General features: G+C 44.7%; 1 protein-coding gene across 1 annotated transcript in view; it reads right to left on the bottom strand.

The window, feature by feature from the left end:
* Positions 1 to 18536, bottom strand: part of PIEZO2 (piezo type mechanosensitive ion channel component 2) — a 219362-nt gene that overhangs the window by 97013 nt on the left and 103813 nt on the right. The window contains exons 6-13 of the mRNA XM_055080794.1: positions 12891 to 13053; positions 10152 to 10271; positions 7497 to 7535; positions 6425 to 6563; positions 5690 to 5835; positions 2764 to 2994; positions 1968 to 2091; positions 235 to 509 (exon numbers count right to left, since the gene is read on the bottom strand). Of these exons, the coding sequence (XP_054936769.1) occupies positions 235 to 509; positions 1968 to 2091; positions 2764 to 2994; positions 5690 to 5835; positions 6425 to 6563; positions 7497 to 7535; positions 10152 to 10271; positions 12891 to 13053 (1237 nt within the window). The remainder of the gene's footprint in view (positions 1 to 234; positions 510 to 1967; positions 2092 to 2763; positions 2995 to 5689; positions 5836 to 6424; positions 6564 to 7496; positions 7536 to 10151; positions 10272 to 12890; positions 13054 to 18536) is intronic.

The raw sequence follows: 18536 nt of genomic DNA, 5'->3' as shown, positions 1-18536 counted from the left end.
CCCACTCTAACCACTTCTCCACCATTTTAAGAACCTAACATTTAAAATCAGTGAATAAGCTGAAGGGAGCTACTTCTCATTTTAGGATTCCTAGTGTGTAAGGTCTGAATCTCATCGACCCCTTTACACGACGTTTTCACGAGGTCATAGTAACTTAGAGTCTTGTCGAAAGAAGCTCACATATGTTCCTGGACAGATGTGAGGATTGAAAAACAGGGACAGCTGTGTACCCACCTGATACAGGGCCACACAGAACAGGAAGAGCACCATGTAGATGATCTTGTACATCACGATTTTACCCTCGAAGCTGACGAAGAAGAACATCCCTCCACAGACATAGATCCAGTACTTGATGAACAAGGCCACCACCAGGTTACCCAGCACCTTCATGATGTCCTGCTCATCCTCCTCCTCCTCCTCCTTCTTCTGCTCCTGCTTCTCCTCCTTTGCCTCCTCTTCTTCCTTCTTCTCCTGGGCCTCCCCATCCACCTGTATGTCCTGTTCGTCATCTTCAAAAGAGAAGCCCATGCTGTTCAATGGAGCTGGTCCCTGGACCGGAACCACACTCTGACCAGTGTGATGTGAGTGCCACACAGCACACGTATGTCATGCATTACCATATGATTTAAATAATTTTAGATGGTTCTAATAAACAAGGCAGAATTTATGGAACTAATTATAGTCCATTTTCCTAAACTTCTTGAAATATAGTTTTAAAGAAATACATTTGGTAATACTTTTATACTAATCTTTTTATAACACCTATTTCACTTGTAATATCCTCTGTAACTACTGCAGGAACGAGGAAAAATACATAGGCAACAATAACACAAATAAAAACTACTATGACAACTTCAAATTCCAACTGTTAACATGACTCCAGACAATCCTAGCAGTATTTTACTGGATTTGGGTTAATGGCAATAATCTTAACCAAAAGTATGCTTTTAGAGAACTAAGAAAGTAAGAGTTAAAGCCAAATATAATTTAATTTTAATTAGAATTGAAGAATAATTGTAATTTACCTAAGTTTAAAATAGTTTTATGCACCACAAAGAAAAGCTTATACTTGGTCTTACTTTAAAATATGCTAATATATGACTCATTTTTGTGTTACTAAGGCAACCTATTGAATACATTTAAATAATTTATTCAAATGACCAGGAGATCCACAGAGTGAGGGGAATGCAAGTGAGGTGAGAGGTCAGAGCAACTGCTGATCTTAAATGAACTCTTCTTTACATAAAGTAACTGGTGAATTTAATCACTCTATTAACAGACATATCCAAAGTCAAAAAGTCAAGATTTAAATCTTACAGACTTTTGTTGCTGAAAAGTAACTCCATGGTTAGGTCTAAACGAGAAACTATAAGAAAAGGATGAGTTGGTGTGCGTTGGTTTTCTCCTCCTTACCGGGTTAGTCTTAAGGTTACCAGCCCAGCCTCTGTGAACCTTTATGGCGTCCTTTTCAGACAAGGCTACATACATCACTAGTGGTCTCCAAGCCGTTCTACTAACATTAAATGGTATTTATTGGTACATCCAGGCAGGTAGGGAGTGAGAGGCTCTCATTTTACCCATATAGCAGGTCTAAAACTACAGAGGTAACTGATCATCAAAACATCAGATTCTTTTTTTGACTTTGTGGTTTATTCGTTTTTGAAAAGAAGAGGATTCGAATTTGGAAGATTTGAGTCACTTTCTTGGTACTAACACTCAGTAAATGTGACTGTGGGGAACCCAGTGCACTTCCCTGAGCTTCAGTTTCTCTTCCCTGAAGTGGGAGTCACTTTCGTGAGGATCAAATGACACAGGGTCTCTGAAGCTCCTGTGGACAGGGACTTAGCCCCGGGACGCGGTCATTTATCTGCTCACGTCTACACTTGGCCTCCCTCTGGTCTGGAGCAGAGCCCCCTGGATGTCCTCGGGGGCCCTTCCTCCTGTCACACACCTCACGCGCTAATTACCTTTTTCTTCATTTTCCTGACTTCCGATTTTGACCTCAGACAGAAGAGCTTCCTTTTCTTGGAGAGCTTTTTGCTCTGTGAGGTGCTGTCTCAGCAACAGCCAAAACGTAATGGTGAAAAGGATCTGAAAGGAGAGAATTAGGAACACGAGCATCAAGCCTTTGAAGCATAAGCCTATTTCAACAACTACTACGCCTTCTCTGCGTTTTGGTGGGAGCACATTACATAAACCTTTCCACTTGAGATCGAGTCAGGCACCCACTTGATTTCAGCTGAAAGTCACTGGCTTTTAAAATCTCCTTTCCTGAGGATGCTGGCATGCCGTCCAGTGCCAGGGTGCATTCATGCCTAGGATGCCCCGGGAAGACACACAGGACAATCTGGGCTGGAAACCAACTTGGACCAGTGGTCCCCTTCAAGGTGCTAGTCCTTGATTTCCTGTCCTTCCCTGACATCAGCACAAGTATCAGAAGAAGATGTATTTCTTCCATGATCCCTGCTGCTTTTGCAGTGGTCCTTATTTTGAAGAATTCCACAGATGGGGAAGAAGAAAATTTCTTCCCAGCAAATAGAACCCCTTAATATTCCCATTCTTCTCCCAAAGCTGAAGGGGGAATTGTTCTAAGTGCCCAAACGTTTATATTAACATTTTCCTGAGGGCTAGGAAAAACATTATGATTTCAAGCAGCAGCAAATATTTGGAACCTATTTTTGTACTATTTTGCTTGGATGTGTGTGTTTTGATTACCGTGGTTTTGTTTGAATGCTTTGTTTTCTTGCTTTGCTGTTCACTTACCTTAGAGGCAAGTTCCCCTGGCTCTTTCTTTTCTAAAAATCCTGGGACCTTTTTAATTTCGGGGAGTTCAAAACTCCATATGTACTGTAATATGAGCAGTAGATTTCCGTAGACAACCATGAATGGAGAGCTGATCATGGCATATTTCCTTCTGTTGCGAATCATCCAAAGAGTGCAGGACCAGATCAGCAGCACGAACGTCAGCCAGCTGTGGTACGTAATGCTCCACGCCTCCAGGAAGGAAGGAGGAGAAAACGGTGACGGTCAAGACAACGTACAGGCCCCACCCTGCTAAGTTCGACGTTATCTAGCAGGAAAAGGTCAGTAACATTCACACTATGGAGGGAGGGTGTTGTGGTGAAATCATGGAGGGACATCCCAGCTGCGGCAGGGGACACAGCGAGGAGAAAGGCTGCCTCTGTGAGCTAGCACGTGCCCTCGACTTCCTGGAGGGAAGAGGGTCAGGCAGGGGGCTTCACTCCATGTCTTTTGCCCTCCAGCCCCAAATGTCTTCCTTTTCACCCTGCTTTGCAGAATGAGAAGCAACCGTAAGTGCTTTCTCCTTTATTCTTCCAAACCAGCTTGGGGTTGGCTATTTTTTTCAGGGTGCTGGGTGAGTGTGGCCAAGCTGGGCTCAGAAACGGAAGCTGCGGGGACCACAGGGTCAGCACACAAGCTGGCTTCAGGGGTCACCCTTAGCAGACCCTCCGGGAAGACAGACATGATAGGAACCAGGGAATCTCCAGGAGGAGGTAGAGTGTTAGGTGTCCGCACACTGCAAACAGTAAAGTCAGGTTAGTGGAGAGGTCGGCCTCCCCTTCTGCCCTGCAAGGGGCAAGACATCTTCCACTCACACCAAACTCCCACAGATCCAGAAGACATCTCAAAGGGCAGCTGCTGGAACATTCTAGAAAGTCAGGCTCATGAGTACCATTAACTTCAGTAAATCTATCCTCTCATACCATAATCTTGGATACCAAATTTCTGTGAAAAGGTCTTCAAAAATATTTTCTAGCTGTTATTTGGAGCTAATTGAAATCAGTCATATTCTTGAGTATCACGAGTTAGCAAGTTATTCGTAAAGTCTGAAATGTTTTACAAGTCTGTTTTGCTTCTGGAAAGCAGATAAGTATTGAGATAAATAAGATAAATGAATAAAGTCAGCACAGAACAAACAAATACTTCCTTGCAGCAATGTGCAAATTTGTCCTAAAGCAGAGCTAGCTTTTTAAATGTAGAGTTATTTAAAACTGTTGGTTAAAACATAATTACCAAGTCTGAATTATTTTCATGAAGATAGTATTCCTTGGAAATAGTGTTATCAAAGGTCAGTAATATTTAATGCCTTTATCCCAGGATGAAATTCAGATCTGACCTGGCCATTTTTTTGTAGAGGACCCAAGAAAGTAATCTTCGCAGATATTATAATTCCAGTGTATTTTTCCCCCTGTACACTATCCTTGTTGGGGTGAAAGAGGGATAAAAAGAAATTGTGAGGATTTCACTCTTTGTGTTTTTGAATACAGACATCTATCGTTCTAACAGACCTTGCTCCTTTCTGTCTGTGATTAAAAGTCTGCTGCCACAGGGGAACTTCCACAGAAGACAGGCACTTTTAAAGCATTAATATTGTGGCTCCGTGAAAACAACTGAAATGGCACCAGACGAGAGCACGTCTTTAATGAGAGATCTGCTCTCCTGTGTTGTTTTTACAATAGATTTCTTTTCTACTGAGGAACTGAATGTGTAGTTCAAGTTTTTTTTTTTAAGCTCTATTTCTTTACATAAAGAAACCAACTTCTCTGGCTTCTTTTTAGAGACAGAAAAAGAAATGTATACTCTGAGTTCAGAATCTAAATTATTTGATGTTTTCAAATAGAGTTTTGCTGTAAATTAGGGATTGACCTATAAAGTGTCAAAAAGTACCCAGAGAGCACAGAATTCATATTATTTAGAGAACAGAGTCTGCAGTCCCCAAAGGAGCCATCTTTAATTTCGAGGAGCTTTCTGTTCCCAACGCTCTCAGCCATGGCCATGGTCCTTGCAGAAGCTGGCTAACATGCAAACAGGTTTTCTCAGGAGACATCTGGACTGAGAGCCTAGGGAAACTATCTTTAGGTGTTTTTTTTCCCTCGAATTATAGAATATTTTCTTTTTTTTATCATTTATGGTGTCCATGGGATCTCACTACTGGCCTCAAAATTTGAAGACTTTTGTGTTAAATAAGTTTCTCAAAATAAATTAGCTTTCCCAGTAAAACTTGTTTTTAGGAAGAGCAGAAATTGGCCTTCTTTTATATCCTGTCTCTGGTCCCAAGGACGATTTCTGAAGCTCTGATGCTGGAGATGGAGCGTGTTCCCAGCGGTGAGCAGAAATGCAGGTAAACTGAGAGCTCACAACCAGAAGAAGCGCTCGGGGACTCGGTGCTTGATGCTTAGATCGGTAAACATTTGTTGCAGCTCAAACGGAATAAAGTCTCAAATCTAAGACAAGCTGTGACTATAACCCTCATTATCTGAAAGAAATAAAAGTGGCCTTTGTTAATCGTGAACACCTTCAATGCCACTTAGAAAAACTACCCATAGGTCCTTTTAAATCGGCAAAATAGGGGACAGTCTGACTTAGGCTAATTTGAGAGAAATATATTAATATTTAAAAGGAGGCTAGCTAGCAGAGAGGAGGACATGGTTTTGAAATCTATAATATAAGGGGCCCATGAGAAATTACCATAAGCAACCATTCTCTGCCAAGACATTGGGAAGATGAAGACATCGGTGCTGGCGGGAGGAGGTGGTGGGTCTTGGAGCCGGCGGGGTGCAAGCACCATCCATCCCTCCAGCACTAACTCTGTGCCCAAGGACAGGACACAGAGCAAGATATAGGGGCAGAATCCAGGCAGAAGTTAAGGGTTCTCGTAGGCACGCACCATCATAGCGATAAGGGCACAGATGTAACTCTGCTTCATGATGAACTGGAACACAGAGACCATGGCATGGACTTTGACACTCCTTTTCTCCTCATGGGCCTTCTCCTCCTCAAATTCTTCGTTCTCATCTTCTCCCTCCTTCTTTTCTAGAGGGGCAGATTATTTTATATAAAAATCTATGCAAATATGTGAATTTCACATAAATGTTCCAAGCAGTACAGAGCACGTATTTGTCACCTCCAGTAACAGGCAGCTTTCTTTCAACACAGTAAACTGAGAGAAAAGGGAGAAAGGCCTCGTCCACGTTTTGGGGCTCTTGGTTTTTTTATTAGACGAAAAGAGCTCTTTCTGAAGACCTTCATCCACTAACCAGCAAAACTATTGGCCGTGATTATGCAATCAAATTACAGAAAAACTAAAACATACATATGCACATAGGTTTAATACTAGAAACAAGTTGACTTGTTTAAAATAATTTTTTTACCTTTTACTTTTCAAAGTTTACCCCGATTAGGCCACTTATTTTGTACCCAAGGACAGAACACGCAGAGCAAGATGGAGGGGCAAAATCTAGGCAGAAGTTAAGGAAATGAGCTTCATCAGACTGACCATGGAAGAAAGCAACCTCTGCTAGAAAAAAAAAGGAAAAAGAACCGAATCCAATGAAGGATAAACCAAAGACAGATTCAGAGCTCCTGCAGGAGGATACACCAAAGACAGATCCCAGCTCCTTACCCGGGGAGTCGGCGGCGGGCTCCCAGCGGTACTGTGGGGTGGAGTAGAGGTCAGCCTTGGCGGGGCCGTTCTCCAGAGGAAGGCTGGGGTGGATGGTGTGGTAATCCACGGGGTTGCCGTTCACAGTCACCAGCAGGCCCTGCCAGGTGGGCGGGGCAAAAGCAGTTGTGAGGGCAGCTCTGGCTTCCAGTGCGGACCTACCTCCTTCCCTTCTGGTAGGTGGGCACACGGGATGGTGCAGAGCCGATGGGAGGCCGAGCATTGTCGGCAGTGATACCCACTAGCAAGACAGTCTTGCTCGCCCCCTCCAAACCTACACCCCACAGAGCCATCGCAGGACAAGGTAAACCTGACCTTGCCCACCTCTGCTGCACCCCAGGCCGTGACCCCCTCTCGGTCCTCGGTATGAAGTGTGAAGCCTGGAAAGGCTGCTGAGGCTTCAGGACCTGCTCTTGTCTCCTCTCCAGCCTCAGCTCACGGCCCCGCCCCCCAGCCATCCTCCAGCTACAGGAACTCCAGACTCGCCTGGGTCCCGGCCTGCAGCCCGAGCACTGCCGGGCCCCCGTGCCTGCCCCACACCCCGCGCAGCTCTCAGGACTTCCCAAATTCTCAGGTTAGACAGCAACCCCACAGGTCTTTACCTGATGCTGCAGCTTGCAATTCCCATGTTGCAGCACTCTGTACACTAAATACAATTTCCTGCATTTTTCTCTCTGTCTCTTGAGCTTTACAATTTTTCATTTATGCATATACATGTAAATATATACACGCACACATACATATGTGTGTCCATGGACATGCAAGACTTCTTATTCAAATCATGGAACAGGCAAACCCTCCACTGTGGCTTTTTAAAAGTTTAAATACATTTAATATTTTTATACGTGAGCTCATGTTTTATGAGTCAGTGTTTTAACAGCAATAAACCAGATACGATTTCTGCAAAAAAATTATTTTAAAACGTATGGAAAATTTATAGACCATTAAAATACACTCAGAGGGGCTCATTCCATTTATGTCCCTTTGACATTACTGACACACGCAAAAATGAGAATTCTAAGGATATACTAACATCAGATGGTTTGTAGTCATCTTGAGTCATGGATAAAAGCTGCAAAAAGCAATGCAGGACAGCATGTTAATATGTGAGCAGAAAGCATCATGATGTTTATACACAGTTATAAAGTTGTACTACACACATACCCATTCCTTCAACTAGCTGGATGCTAGTGTGTTAAAATTGCCATGCAAAATACAAAGGCATGAATAATGCAGCTAGAGGGTGCTGTTTTTATAACCCTTTCCAGTTTCCGATGTTAACTTTTAATCACGACAGTAAGTAAGCACTCGTTAACCACATGACTACAAAAGCTGATTACGTTTTTTCAAGTGTTTTGTTCTACTAGAATTAGCTGCTTGGTTTTATACTCCTAGGACCCTTTGAGACGTCTGCAGAATTCTGAAAGTATTGACTTTTCAAGAAATTGAAGTTTCATAATAAAGAAAATTTGATGTGCAGTGCAGGCTGGGATTAAGATTTGTGTATTGTTTGCAACAAAAGAATTATGACACGATTATGCCTTTTAGCTCTATTAGTGCTAGGGGTTTGGGGCTCCCCCCAGTAACAAGCATCTGCTGAGCTAAAGATGCTCCCACTTTTTTGGGTCGGAACTCATTCACTTTCTTAAAAATCACTGAAGGTCCCAAAGAGTTTTTATTTATGCGGGTCCTATCCATCAGTATCTATTGTGCTAGAAATTAAAATTGAGGCATTAAAACTATTCACTTGTTAATTCATTAAAAATTGGAAAAAAAACTTGTTCACATAAATAATTTTATTCAAATAGCTGTATTTTTTTAAAAACAGTGAAAAGAGTGGTGTTGTTTTACGCTTTTGAGTATCTTTAATGCCTGGCTCAAAAGAAGACAGCTGGGTTCTCATGTCTGTTTGCACATTCAATCTGCTGTGATGTATTGTTTTGGTTGAAGTAGTTAAAGAACTCTGGCTTCACCCAGCGATGCAGTTGGAAAAGAAAGAAATATCAGGAGTCCATCCAAACTGTGGATCCTCTCCTTGGACCCTCTCCCAAACGCAAGATGGGGAAGTAACCGAAGGCGAGCTGTGTGTGGAATCAGTAAAGCCCCTGGAGGATCCTGCACCTTGACCGGGTCCTTTACCTACACACACGTTGTGACCGCACGTGCTGGTGATGTGCTTCAGGGATTAGACAGCTCCACTGAATACTGACACGCTGTACTGCACAAAATCTGAGTCTTCCAATATTCTAATTTTCACTAAAAGTTCTCATTTTATCACTGGCAACAAATGCTGTCAGTTGTTTGCCTTGAAGCGATGGACCACTCCACTCACTTTCCAGTAACTGCTGAATGTCCACAGTTGAACCACCCCAAACTGCCTGTCAGCTGTTCTTGCACGTCGACCTGGGCCGCTCACCTGCCAAGTGCTTCTCCTCCTCGAGGGGTCAGCACTTCAGGGGGACCTCCCCTTGTGTCACTCAGAATATTAAAAAGGTATGTGCCTCAAGGTTGAGATTTAAGAAAAGCAATGACTGTTCCTGGCTCATCAAGAATATTCTTAAGTGGAACTGGCCTTTCTGCTTTGTTTTCCAAGGACACGACCACGGCTGCGGGGGTTCGCGCTGCTGCCTTGGTGGGTGCTTTTGTACCATCAGAGCAATTGTCAACATAGTCCAAAGGCGAATGTCTTAAGTATTATTACAAAAATAGTTTCGAGCCTGTGGATCCCGGCAAGGGTCCCAGGAATCCCCAGAGATGGTCCGCAGACCTCATTTTGGAAACTGCTGTGCTGTCTCTCTGGCTTAGTGACATGGCAGAACAGTCTGACACGTGTGATGGGAGGAAAGGGCCCCCGGAAACCCCAGAGGTCTCCGGACACCACGTCTGTTCCACGTGGCTGCCAGCTCCCTGAGAAGTTCATTCATTGTTTCCCTATCTCTCAGTCCATGACAGTCAGGCGTCAGCTAGGACCACGTGTCTTAGAGAAACTCTTCCACCAAGTCAATCAGAGAATCTGCTCCTCGATTCCCAAACGTGCTGGGAAGCAAAGTGCTGACCCCGTCTGAGAATTGTATCTGTCTTTACCACATTGCAAATGGGCCATTTTAACAAGTCAGCGGCTAGGTTGTGTTGAAAATAGTGAACGAATGGTGAAAAGATGAAGAATCACACAGCTGTGCTCCCGTCCCCGGCATCCACACTGCGGCCCCGACACAGCGAGACGCTGCGGCTCTTCACGTCCACACCGAGGGGCCGGTGTCCCGAGTGGCGGTGTGCGCGGTCATCGTCACTGCAGCGGCCACCCCGACACAGGGAATTACTCTCTGCAGTACATCCCACCACCCAAGCTGTTACCGCCCAGGGCCAAGGGGTCGCTTTGTTGTTTTTTGTTTGTTTTAAATACAAAATTATTTTTTAAAATTAAGAACACTCTCTCTCTCTTTCTAGGGTTAAGAGACTTCAGGGGGAAGCACTGAACTATAAGAGGCTGGGTCTGATGGAGCCTGGGGTTTCCTTTCAAAGCACTGGGCTCCCTTCTCTGAACAGATGTTGGACACTAAGACTTCCTCATCAAACTGCTCCTGTAAACTGAGCAATCTGGGTTTGCAGGTGGACTTACATGACCCGAATTCAGCAATATACTAAAAAGCAGCAAAATAAATGAGAAACCCCTTTCCTCGCGGCTTACTTTTCTCTCATCCGTGGGGTAGTGGGTCGCGTACCACAGGCTCCGCCTCCTCTCAGCTGTGATGGGGACGGGGCTGCAGGCCAGGGCTCTGTCCTCTTCCTTGGTCCTCTCTTCCTGCACCTGAGACACAGAATAACCCACAGGACAGCCCTGCTCCCCGGAGCAGCCCCTCAGCAGCCCGGGAGACCAGACACAGCTGCCCATCTCTACCCCCACGTGATGATTCTGTAAAATAACGTATACACCACAAGGGCTTTTATCCAGACACTTTCAAAAATGGCCAAAACGCCACCCTGTAAACGCGAAGCACAGCAGTATCGCTTGTTCCTGATCCCTGCTAAGTCCCATGAAATACAGGAACAGGCGCTCACGTTATGTAACCGAGCCTCCTGTGTGTATTCTAACCTGCAGGAGGAAGGGGCTGGGCTGGGTTCACAAAAGTCACACCTGACTGTGGAACCCAGCCATGGGAATCTTTCAGGAAGAAGACATTTACTAAAAGCAGAGTCATCTAGAGCTTACACTCAATATTAAGCAAAAACAGAGCTGATGCATAACACAGCTGCCTTGCCTAATGGGACCTTGGCCCGAATCAGACAGTTGGTCCAGGAGAGATGATAAGAGAGAAAAAAAGGACCAGAACGCACTTGGTGGTTGAGGATGGTTCCCAAAAAAGATGCCCCGTAAAAGGGCACTAACACATGTTGATATGGAATTCCCGGGGCCCAGTGCACACAGAGCACCCACGGGGAGCACCAGATGCCCCGGGCAGCCTGTGTGTTCCACTCACCTCCAGACACCTGCTGCTCTCTCTCTTTCTCAAACATATACTGTAGACTTTTACCGTAGAACTCACGTTTTCCATGAAACGTGCCAGGCCACCTGGAACCATGATAGAACCAGGCACCTGCCCTCCATCAGCGCCTCAGTGAGAAAGTCCCGTGTCCCAGCCCCACTTAAAATACAGACCCCTGAAGGTCGATGCTGGTGTGAATTAGGCCCTGTTCTCCACACACCCCCGCAGACGCTGTGGTTTGTGACCTGCTGTGAACTGTGTGGCCTGGAACGTGGACTGTCCGCCCCAGAGGGCCCGTGGCTAAGGAGGCCAAGTGTCTCCTGGGCCTGACGGGCTGTAACAGCCCAGCAGCACCTGTGCACAAGCTCCTGCCTGACACACCACGGAGAAAGCCAAGGGCACCTGGAACTCTTGTGAACCCGAAGGCCTTAAAGTCATTACCATCGTTGGTTAAGACATTGTTCAGAAATAGTTTCCGTGAGATATTTTCATTTCTTTTGCACAGTTTTATGTGTGCATATACACATATCCACATCTGTGTGTTTGTGGTGGAAGCGAACACAGCACCACTTTAAGGGGTTTTACTGGCACACTCATATCTTAGAAGAGACTTGGAGGAAAAGGTAACAGAAGGTAATTGGGGTTCTCCAGGAGCCCTTAGAGCATTCTGTCACTACGTCACTGCCATCACTGGGTCCAAGGGAGAGGTGAGTCGTGAGACCCCTGCAAACAAGGACGCCTGTGTGGTCCTCTCATAGGAGGGAGGTGGGCAGACCCCCTTCCTGCAGGAGGCACTTCCGCTGGGATGGATGGAACACACCTCTCAGGGTTTCACTGTGCTGACTTGGGCCTGCTCACGTCTTTGGGGGCTGCTTTTCCTCTTGCACAATGTACAGTCCCCCCGAGCGGGGCCTCGCACCTGGGCCGACGCTCTACCCCCAGCCCCAGGCCAGTATCTGAGACACTAGCTCTTGATAAACACTGGTTGCCTGGCCGGCTGACCGCGTGGATGGAGCCTGGATGAGCAAAGAGGGGAGGGAGACGGGGCACCAGGGCCCCCGAGCTGGAGGGACTGCATCGCAGGTGCCAGGCTGGTGTCTAATGTGAACTCTGCTCCCCAGCACGTGGCCATGAGGTGAAATGCAGCAGCCCCATCTACACCACCTGCCTCCCTGTGTGCAGATCAGCTGCCTTACAGCTGAGCTTCTCAGGGTCATTTAGGGGAAGCAAAAGCAGACTGGAGTTTCCTGTCACAGAAAGGGAAAAGAGAGAGGCCACAAGCCACCTGGTCCTGTCCCCAAAGTGCCATATTCTACTAATAATCCCATAGGGAACAACCCAGTCCTCAGCCCTGCCCCGTGGTGGGGCCCCCGGGGGTTATGGCACCACCGAGAGCAGGGACCTCCCCAGGGCACCATCAGAGGTTGGAGGTCTGAGAAGATTTAGGAAACTGCAGTCGCCGTGGTAACAGGGTGTGTCGTCATAGAGACCCTAGCTTTATCGGCAAACGTGGGCTTGAATCTGATATTTACTGTTTGGTAAATGTGTGATTTACCTCTCGAACCTCGTTTTCCTCATCTCTAAGACGGGTACAATACCCGTTCTTGAGAGTTATGCAGGGGATTGAATGAAATAATGTATGTAAACAACCTAGCATGTGGCCTGGCATTTAGTAAGTGCTCAATAAAAATGACGCTTCCACTCCCCTCACCACCGACCATCTGAGCAGCCAGGGGTGATGCTAACATAGGGAAGCTGGTCTTTGTCCTGATAGTATCTGTATTCAGTTAGAACTCTTGGCAGAAGCAAAATACTATAATAAGAACACTATAGTTATTTTGGCATATAGTACTAATTAGCCAGCAGTTGATAGGAATGAACACTTTCCCCTGGAGTTTCCAGGCTACTTTGCAGACAAGACCATGAAAACCTTTGATCCTTACAAGGGGCTCCTGTAGCCAGATTCGGATTAGAGTGGCCAGCGTGTAGTACATCACCAGCAGGACGATGGGGTTGGCATGGTGGTACCATGACAGGTCTGGGTTTGCTATGATCTTCCACGTGCTGGAACAGTCTGTTTGAATGACTGATTTGATACCAAACAACCTGTTTCAAAACAAAGAAAAATATTAAACAGATGCAACAAAGATCTGGGTCCAGTCAACAGAATGCAAACAGCTGGTTTTAACACATTCATGAGCTAGTCCTAGGTGGATCCATCCCACTCTAAATACTACATTACTCTTCTGTATATATAACTACATCTTTAAATAGTATCTGTGTGTATATATATAAAATATACACATAATATACGCATCCTAAAATCATACACTTGTGTGTTAGTGGGTGTATAAAATTCATGCCAGCATTACCCAGATGGTTTTTACCCTGGTTCAAAAATCTAGCTAACACTAAATCCTTGCACACCTATTAGAAATGTATGTTTGAATTGGCAATCAGCCCTATTAAAACCCTGCACTATTGGAGTGTCAGGTATGTAGTGACATGTTACTAAGTCCAGCTAAATGAGCACATACTTTGTTTTTGGTGGGATTTAGCACCAGCTATTCAGTTAGTGTTGATATTATTGGGCAAGTATTAAAATTGGACACGGTTCTATGATTCACCCATAAAAGCCAGATATTGTATACTAGAGTTTCTGTAAGACACATTTCTGTCAAATTTTATTTATGGGCAATTTGATTTTTTCACAGCATTAAAATTATATTGTTAATTGTTAAATTCTGAAATAGGTTTTTTTAATGTTGATTTCTACTATGTAATCAGATACGTTCTGATTATATAATAGGGAATTGTGTAAATATGATTCATTCAGAAATTCATTTTATGTGAATTTTTTCTTAAAAGTGACTCTACAAAGTGAAAGATATGTTTACATGTTAAGTGAGTCTTACATCTTTCTACTGTATGTAGCTTTTACATGCAAACTTCCTTTAACTTTTACATCCCATTCTTTACTGTTACAAGGTTTTCCAGGACTACGGGTTCTCCACTTGTAAAACCTCTCAGAGCTACTGCTGTTATTATCATGAGGCCAGGGCAGTATTAGTGAACTGCTGAACACAGATTTTACAGAAAACTACATAGAAAGTAACTTTCTTTGATTTTATCAGAAAAGAGTTATACTAGAACTTGCTCTTATCATAGATCTTTTCTCCCAGGTCCAGGCAGATTTTTTTCTGTAGTTAGCATTACAGAGAAAAACTTCCTGATAACAAAAGAGTTATGCCCCACTTAGAACGATGGAACATTCCAAAAATCGTTTTGCAGTCCTCCACTAAAATGCAAATTTCTTGTATGAAGTACACAGAACTGAAAAGCTTTTAGATTTAGGATCAGACAAACTGGACAGTCTTTGGATTAACCTAAGGGACAGATTTCAGCTACTAAATCCTCTCTCTTCTCACCCCACACCTGCTACATACGATAGAAATAACCTCACCATTCGTCAGTTTAAAAATACCCATTTTCCCCATCAGAAAGTTAGTGGTAATTTCTGCACTTATTTGTACACTGAATTATGTGTCTCTTAAAAAAACCCTGTATCACATCAACACCACACCTTCCCGTTGATAGTACAGCTCATTCCAACTGAGCAATCAGGCTTAGGTGTTGTACTGGCAGTGTATAGACTAACAAACAAGGGTAGAAGCTATAGCATGTAAGACTGTTTTGCCCTGCAAGGAAGTTTTTCTAACAGGGCTATGCAAATATTGTCAGACCTACCGTCTCTCTCTCTCTCTTTAAAGAGTCTGGATACTACAGAGAGAATTCCTATACCAGATAGGAAGTCTGTACATCCTCTCTGGCACTACGATTCTAGGATGCCAGACAATATCCAACTATTACTTCGTTTCCTTATCTTCTTACTGCAGACCTCCCGTGATCCAGGACTGCTTCTCGATATTGACAACACACAGAAAAGTGGTATCACAGCCCTCGCCCTCCAGGACTCACTCTCAGTCTAAAGGTAACACTGTGATGTGTGAGTCTGGTGAGAGCAGGGTGTTCCAGAGACCCTTTCTGTCTGTGGGTGTCTGGGATGCGTGATGGGCGGGGTCGTCAGAAGAATGTTGGACGTCCCGACAGTCCAAAAAGGGTAGATAAGTAGGTGCGAGAAAAGAGAAATCCTGAGAGCTGCTGGGCTGGGGAGGAGAGTCAGGGAGTGGCCATGGTGACAGCAAAATCTATTTCATTATTGACGCATCATCGGATATTTATAGACTTCCTTCTATGATGATTCCCACTAACCATTAGTGTTTTCACAGTGGTCCTGGTCCAAACTGATTGAATAAAGATATCTACATTGTTAAAATGTATCCATCGCTAAAAGAACTTAAAAACAACTATCTTAAATCTCTCCATAGAAATGTCTCTTTGCCTGAGAAGTTACAGGGACACGACTATGCAGTAATGCATTCCATTTATTGCTTATTTACAGGCAGAAAGATAAAGATCTCCTCTTCTATGCATTTGGAAGATCCCTTTGGCCCAGTTCTAGCGGTGACGGACACAGGTGCATCTGGTGGGCGGCTCACCGTCTCTGGACCTTCAGTTCCTTACGGCACCTAACAGGAGAGGGGGTGGGGACAGGTGCAAGCATGTGGACGAATCTTAAGACCTCACACCTCTTCCACTTCTCAGAGGACGGCTGGAGACAGGTCCCGAGTCATGGTCCACTCCCAGCAGAGACCCATCGGAGCCGGGCACGTGCTCCTGCGTGGGCGCCTGGCCTGTGCTCGGCTCTCTATCTCATGACCAGCATCCTCATCCACAGGGCAGCTCTCCATGTCTCCTCCTGGACAATGGCAATCCGAATGACGGTCTCCGTTTCTCCCTCCTCCGCGTTGGGACCGTCGCCAGAGTTACCATCAGAATGCTCGGGTTCAGCACGTCACCTTCGTCTCCTTATTTCCTGTCCTCCATCACCTGGAGAATAACCCCATGGCCCAGCCGAGTGTCCCCTAGCCTCCTCTCCCCGATCCCAGACACCGCGACTTGAGCCTCACTGGACCATTTGGGATTTGCCATAAAATCTCAGGCCCTTTGGTTTTGCTATTTATTGATCTGTCTGGTTCTTTGAGGTAGCTGTGACTCTTCTGAGGTCACGGATGAGGCGGGTAGGACCCCGGGAGCCCTGCTGATTCCTTGGCAATGCAAATCCAGTCCAGCAGGCCAGGCATGGCTGCACAGAGTAGGCTGTCTCTCAGGACAACCACACCCCATAATACAGGCGTATCAGTGGGTCCCTTCTGGGTACCCCAACCATCCAGTACTGCAGGGGTCACCAGGATACCAGCGGTCCAGGAAGGCGGGATTGGGTTACAGCCAGGACTACAGTCGGGGCCCTGATGTTGATTATGACAACTGGGTATGGCCGCAGGCACCAGCTCTTCATCCTCTCTGAGTCCAGATTTTCTTTACAGTCAATGTCAACTGAGAGTCTAAACCTGACCCCTCTGTTCCTACTCTGTACGTTGGTGTTGGGCATTCTCGACAGCATCAAGGCCTGGCTCCCTTGCCACCATCTCCAGGAAGCCTCCTACAATCTTTCCTGATTGAAATCAATTCATCCAGTGCTGTGCATCCACGACAATCGTTATCTGTAGTCATAGGTTTTATTCTATTACGTTTATGTGCTTGTTTCTCTGTCCAGTTTGATTCTAATTTCTTCAAAATAAGGACTTGGGTCCTGTCATCTTGCCTTGATGGCCATGCCTAGTATAGAGCAGGCTTTAAAGGGGTGAGCTTATTTAATTGAATTTAAAACACTAGGATAAAGTTATACCACGAAGTGAGAGCAGGTGACTGCACTCCTAGCAGGAACAGAGACTAAAGGGTGGCCAAGTTCTTGCTTTTGAGGAAGAAAAAGAATGGACGGGAAGACATTGTCCATAAAGAACCCCAACATCCATGATTTCAGTGTGCTCGGTCTGGGAAATAAGAACACAGAATAAGAGTAGAACAAGGCACCAGAGAACACTGTAACTTACTGAAGTCTGCTTGGGCCCTGTATTACAGATAGTCATTTCTGTTCTGTACGGGCCGCCAAAAAGAATCTCGAACTTTATCTTCAGGATGGATCAATCAATACATGTAAATGGTTAAGAAAAAACACTTTTTTTTTTTTTGGCCGTGCTGCTCAGCATGCGGGATCCCAGTTCCCTGACCAGGGCTCAAACCCACGCCCCCTGCAGTGGAAGCATGGAGTCTTAACCACTGGGTCGCCAGGGAAGTCCCCAGAAAAAACACTTTTCTAAAAAACCTGAGAGTCCAGGTTTATAATTAGGAAACAATAAAATATTTAAACATCAAATAGGCACAAAATATGGAGCAGCCTGAATGATCCCTTCAAGATCCTACAACTGCACTTCACTCCGAAGCTTTTTGATAAAAGTGGGCACCGCAGCTACAGGAAGGGTCTCTCGTCACATCACTTCCACTCCTCCTCCTCCTCCTCTGGCAGGGAGCACAGCTGTCTCTCCACCTCCCGTGGAGCACTTGCTTTGCAATTTTTCTCTCCTTCCAAAGCACTCCTAACATTTGACAGCACATGGTGGCTATGACTTGGTTGGGTATTCGTTTCTACTTGCACATGGCAGATTCACAAAACCTCCACTTGTTTTCAGGTTCACTCCAGACCACATCTGCTCAGTCTCCAGTAATACAGAAACCCAGCCATTTGCAAGAAATACATAATACTGAAAATAACACCCCACTTTAAAACATTTAATTGCGGTAAAATACACATAACACAAAGTTTACATCTTACATTTTTAAGTGTACAGTGAAGGGGTACTAACTACATTAACACTGCTGTACAACCAATCCCCAAACGTGTCATCTGGCAAAACTAAAACTCGTCCCCATTAAACACTAAACCCGCACCCCTCTCTCTCCTTCAGCTCGAGGCCACCACCATCCTACTTTATGTCTCCATAAAGACGATTACTCTGCATATCTTATAGACTATAAGTGGAATCACACAGTATTTGTTCTTTAGTGACCAGTTTATTTCACACAGCATAATGTCCTCAAGGTTCATCCACGTGGTAACAGGTGTCAGAATGTCCTTCCTTTTTAAGGCTGAATAATATTCCATTGTATGGATGGACCACATTTTGTTTATCCATTTCTCCAAGGATGGAGACTTTCACCTTTTGGCTATTATCAATAATGTTGCCATGAACATGGATGCACAAATACCTTTTCAAGACCCCACTTTCAATATTTTTGGCCATATACCCACATACCCTGTTTTCGTCTGAGAACGTCTTTATTTGACCTTTATTTTTTCCACCTATACCCTTGGATATAAAATTATACCTTGATTTTTTTTCTCTTTCTTTCAGCAGAACCTGAAAGATGTTGTCCTCTTGTCTTTTGACTGGCATCATTTCTGGTGAGAAGTCTGTGATAATTCTTATTCTCATTCCCTTGAACATAATGTAGTTTTTATTGTGATGCTTTTACTATTTTTCTCTACCACTGTTATTCAAAATTTAATTATATTGTGACTTGGTGTGGTTTTCTTTGTTGTTTGTTTAGATTGAATTTCTTGGATCTAT

The sequence above is a fragment of the Physeter macrocephalus genome, chromosome 19 (genome assembly GCF_002837175.3).
Source record: "Physeter macrocephalus isolate SW-GA chromosome 19, ASM283717v5, whole genome shotgun sequence".
Classification (NCBI taxonomy): Eukaryota; Metazoa; Chordata; class Mammalia; order Artiodactyla; family Physeteridae; genus Physeter; species Physeter macrocephalus.
Note: the sequence above shows the minus strand (reverse complement) of the source record. Positions and strands in the feature narration are given on the sequence as shown.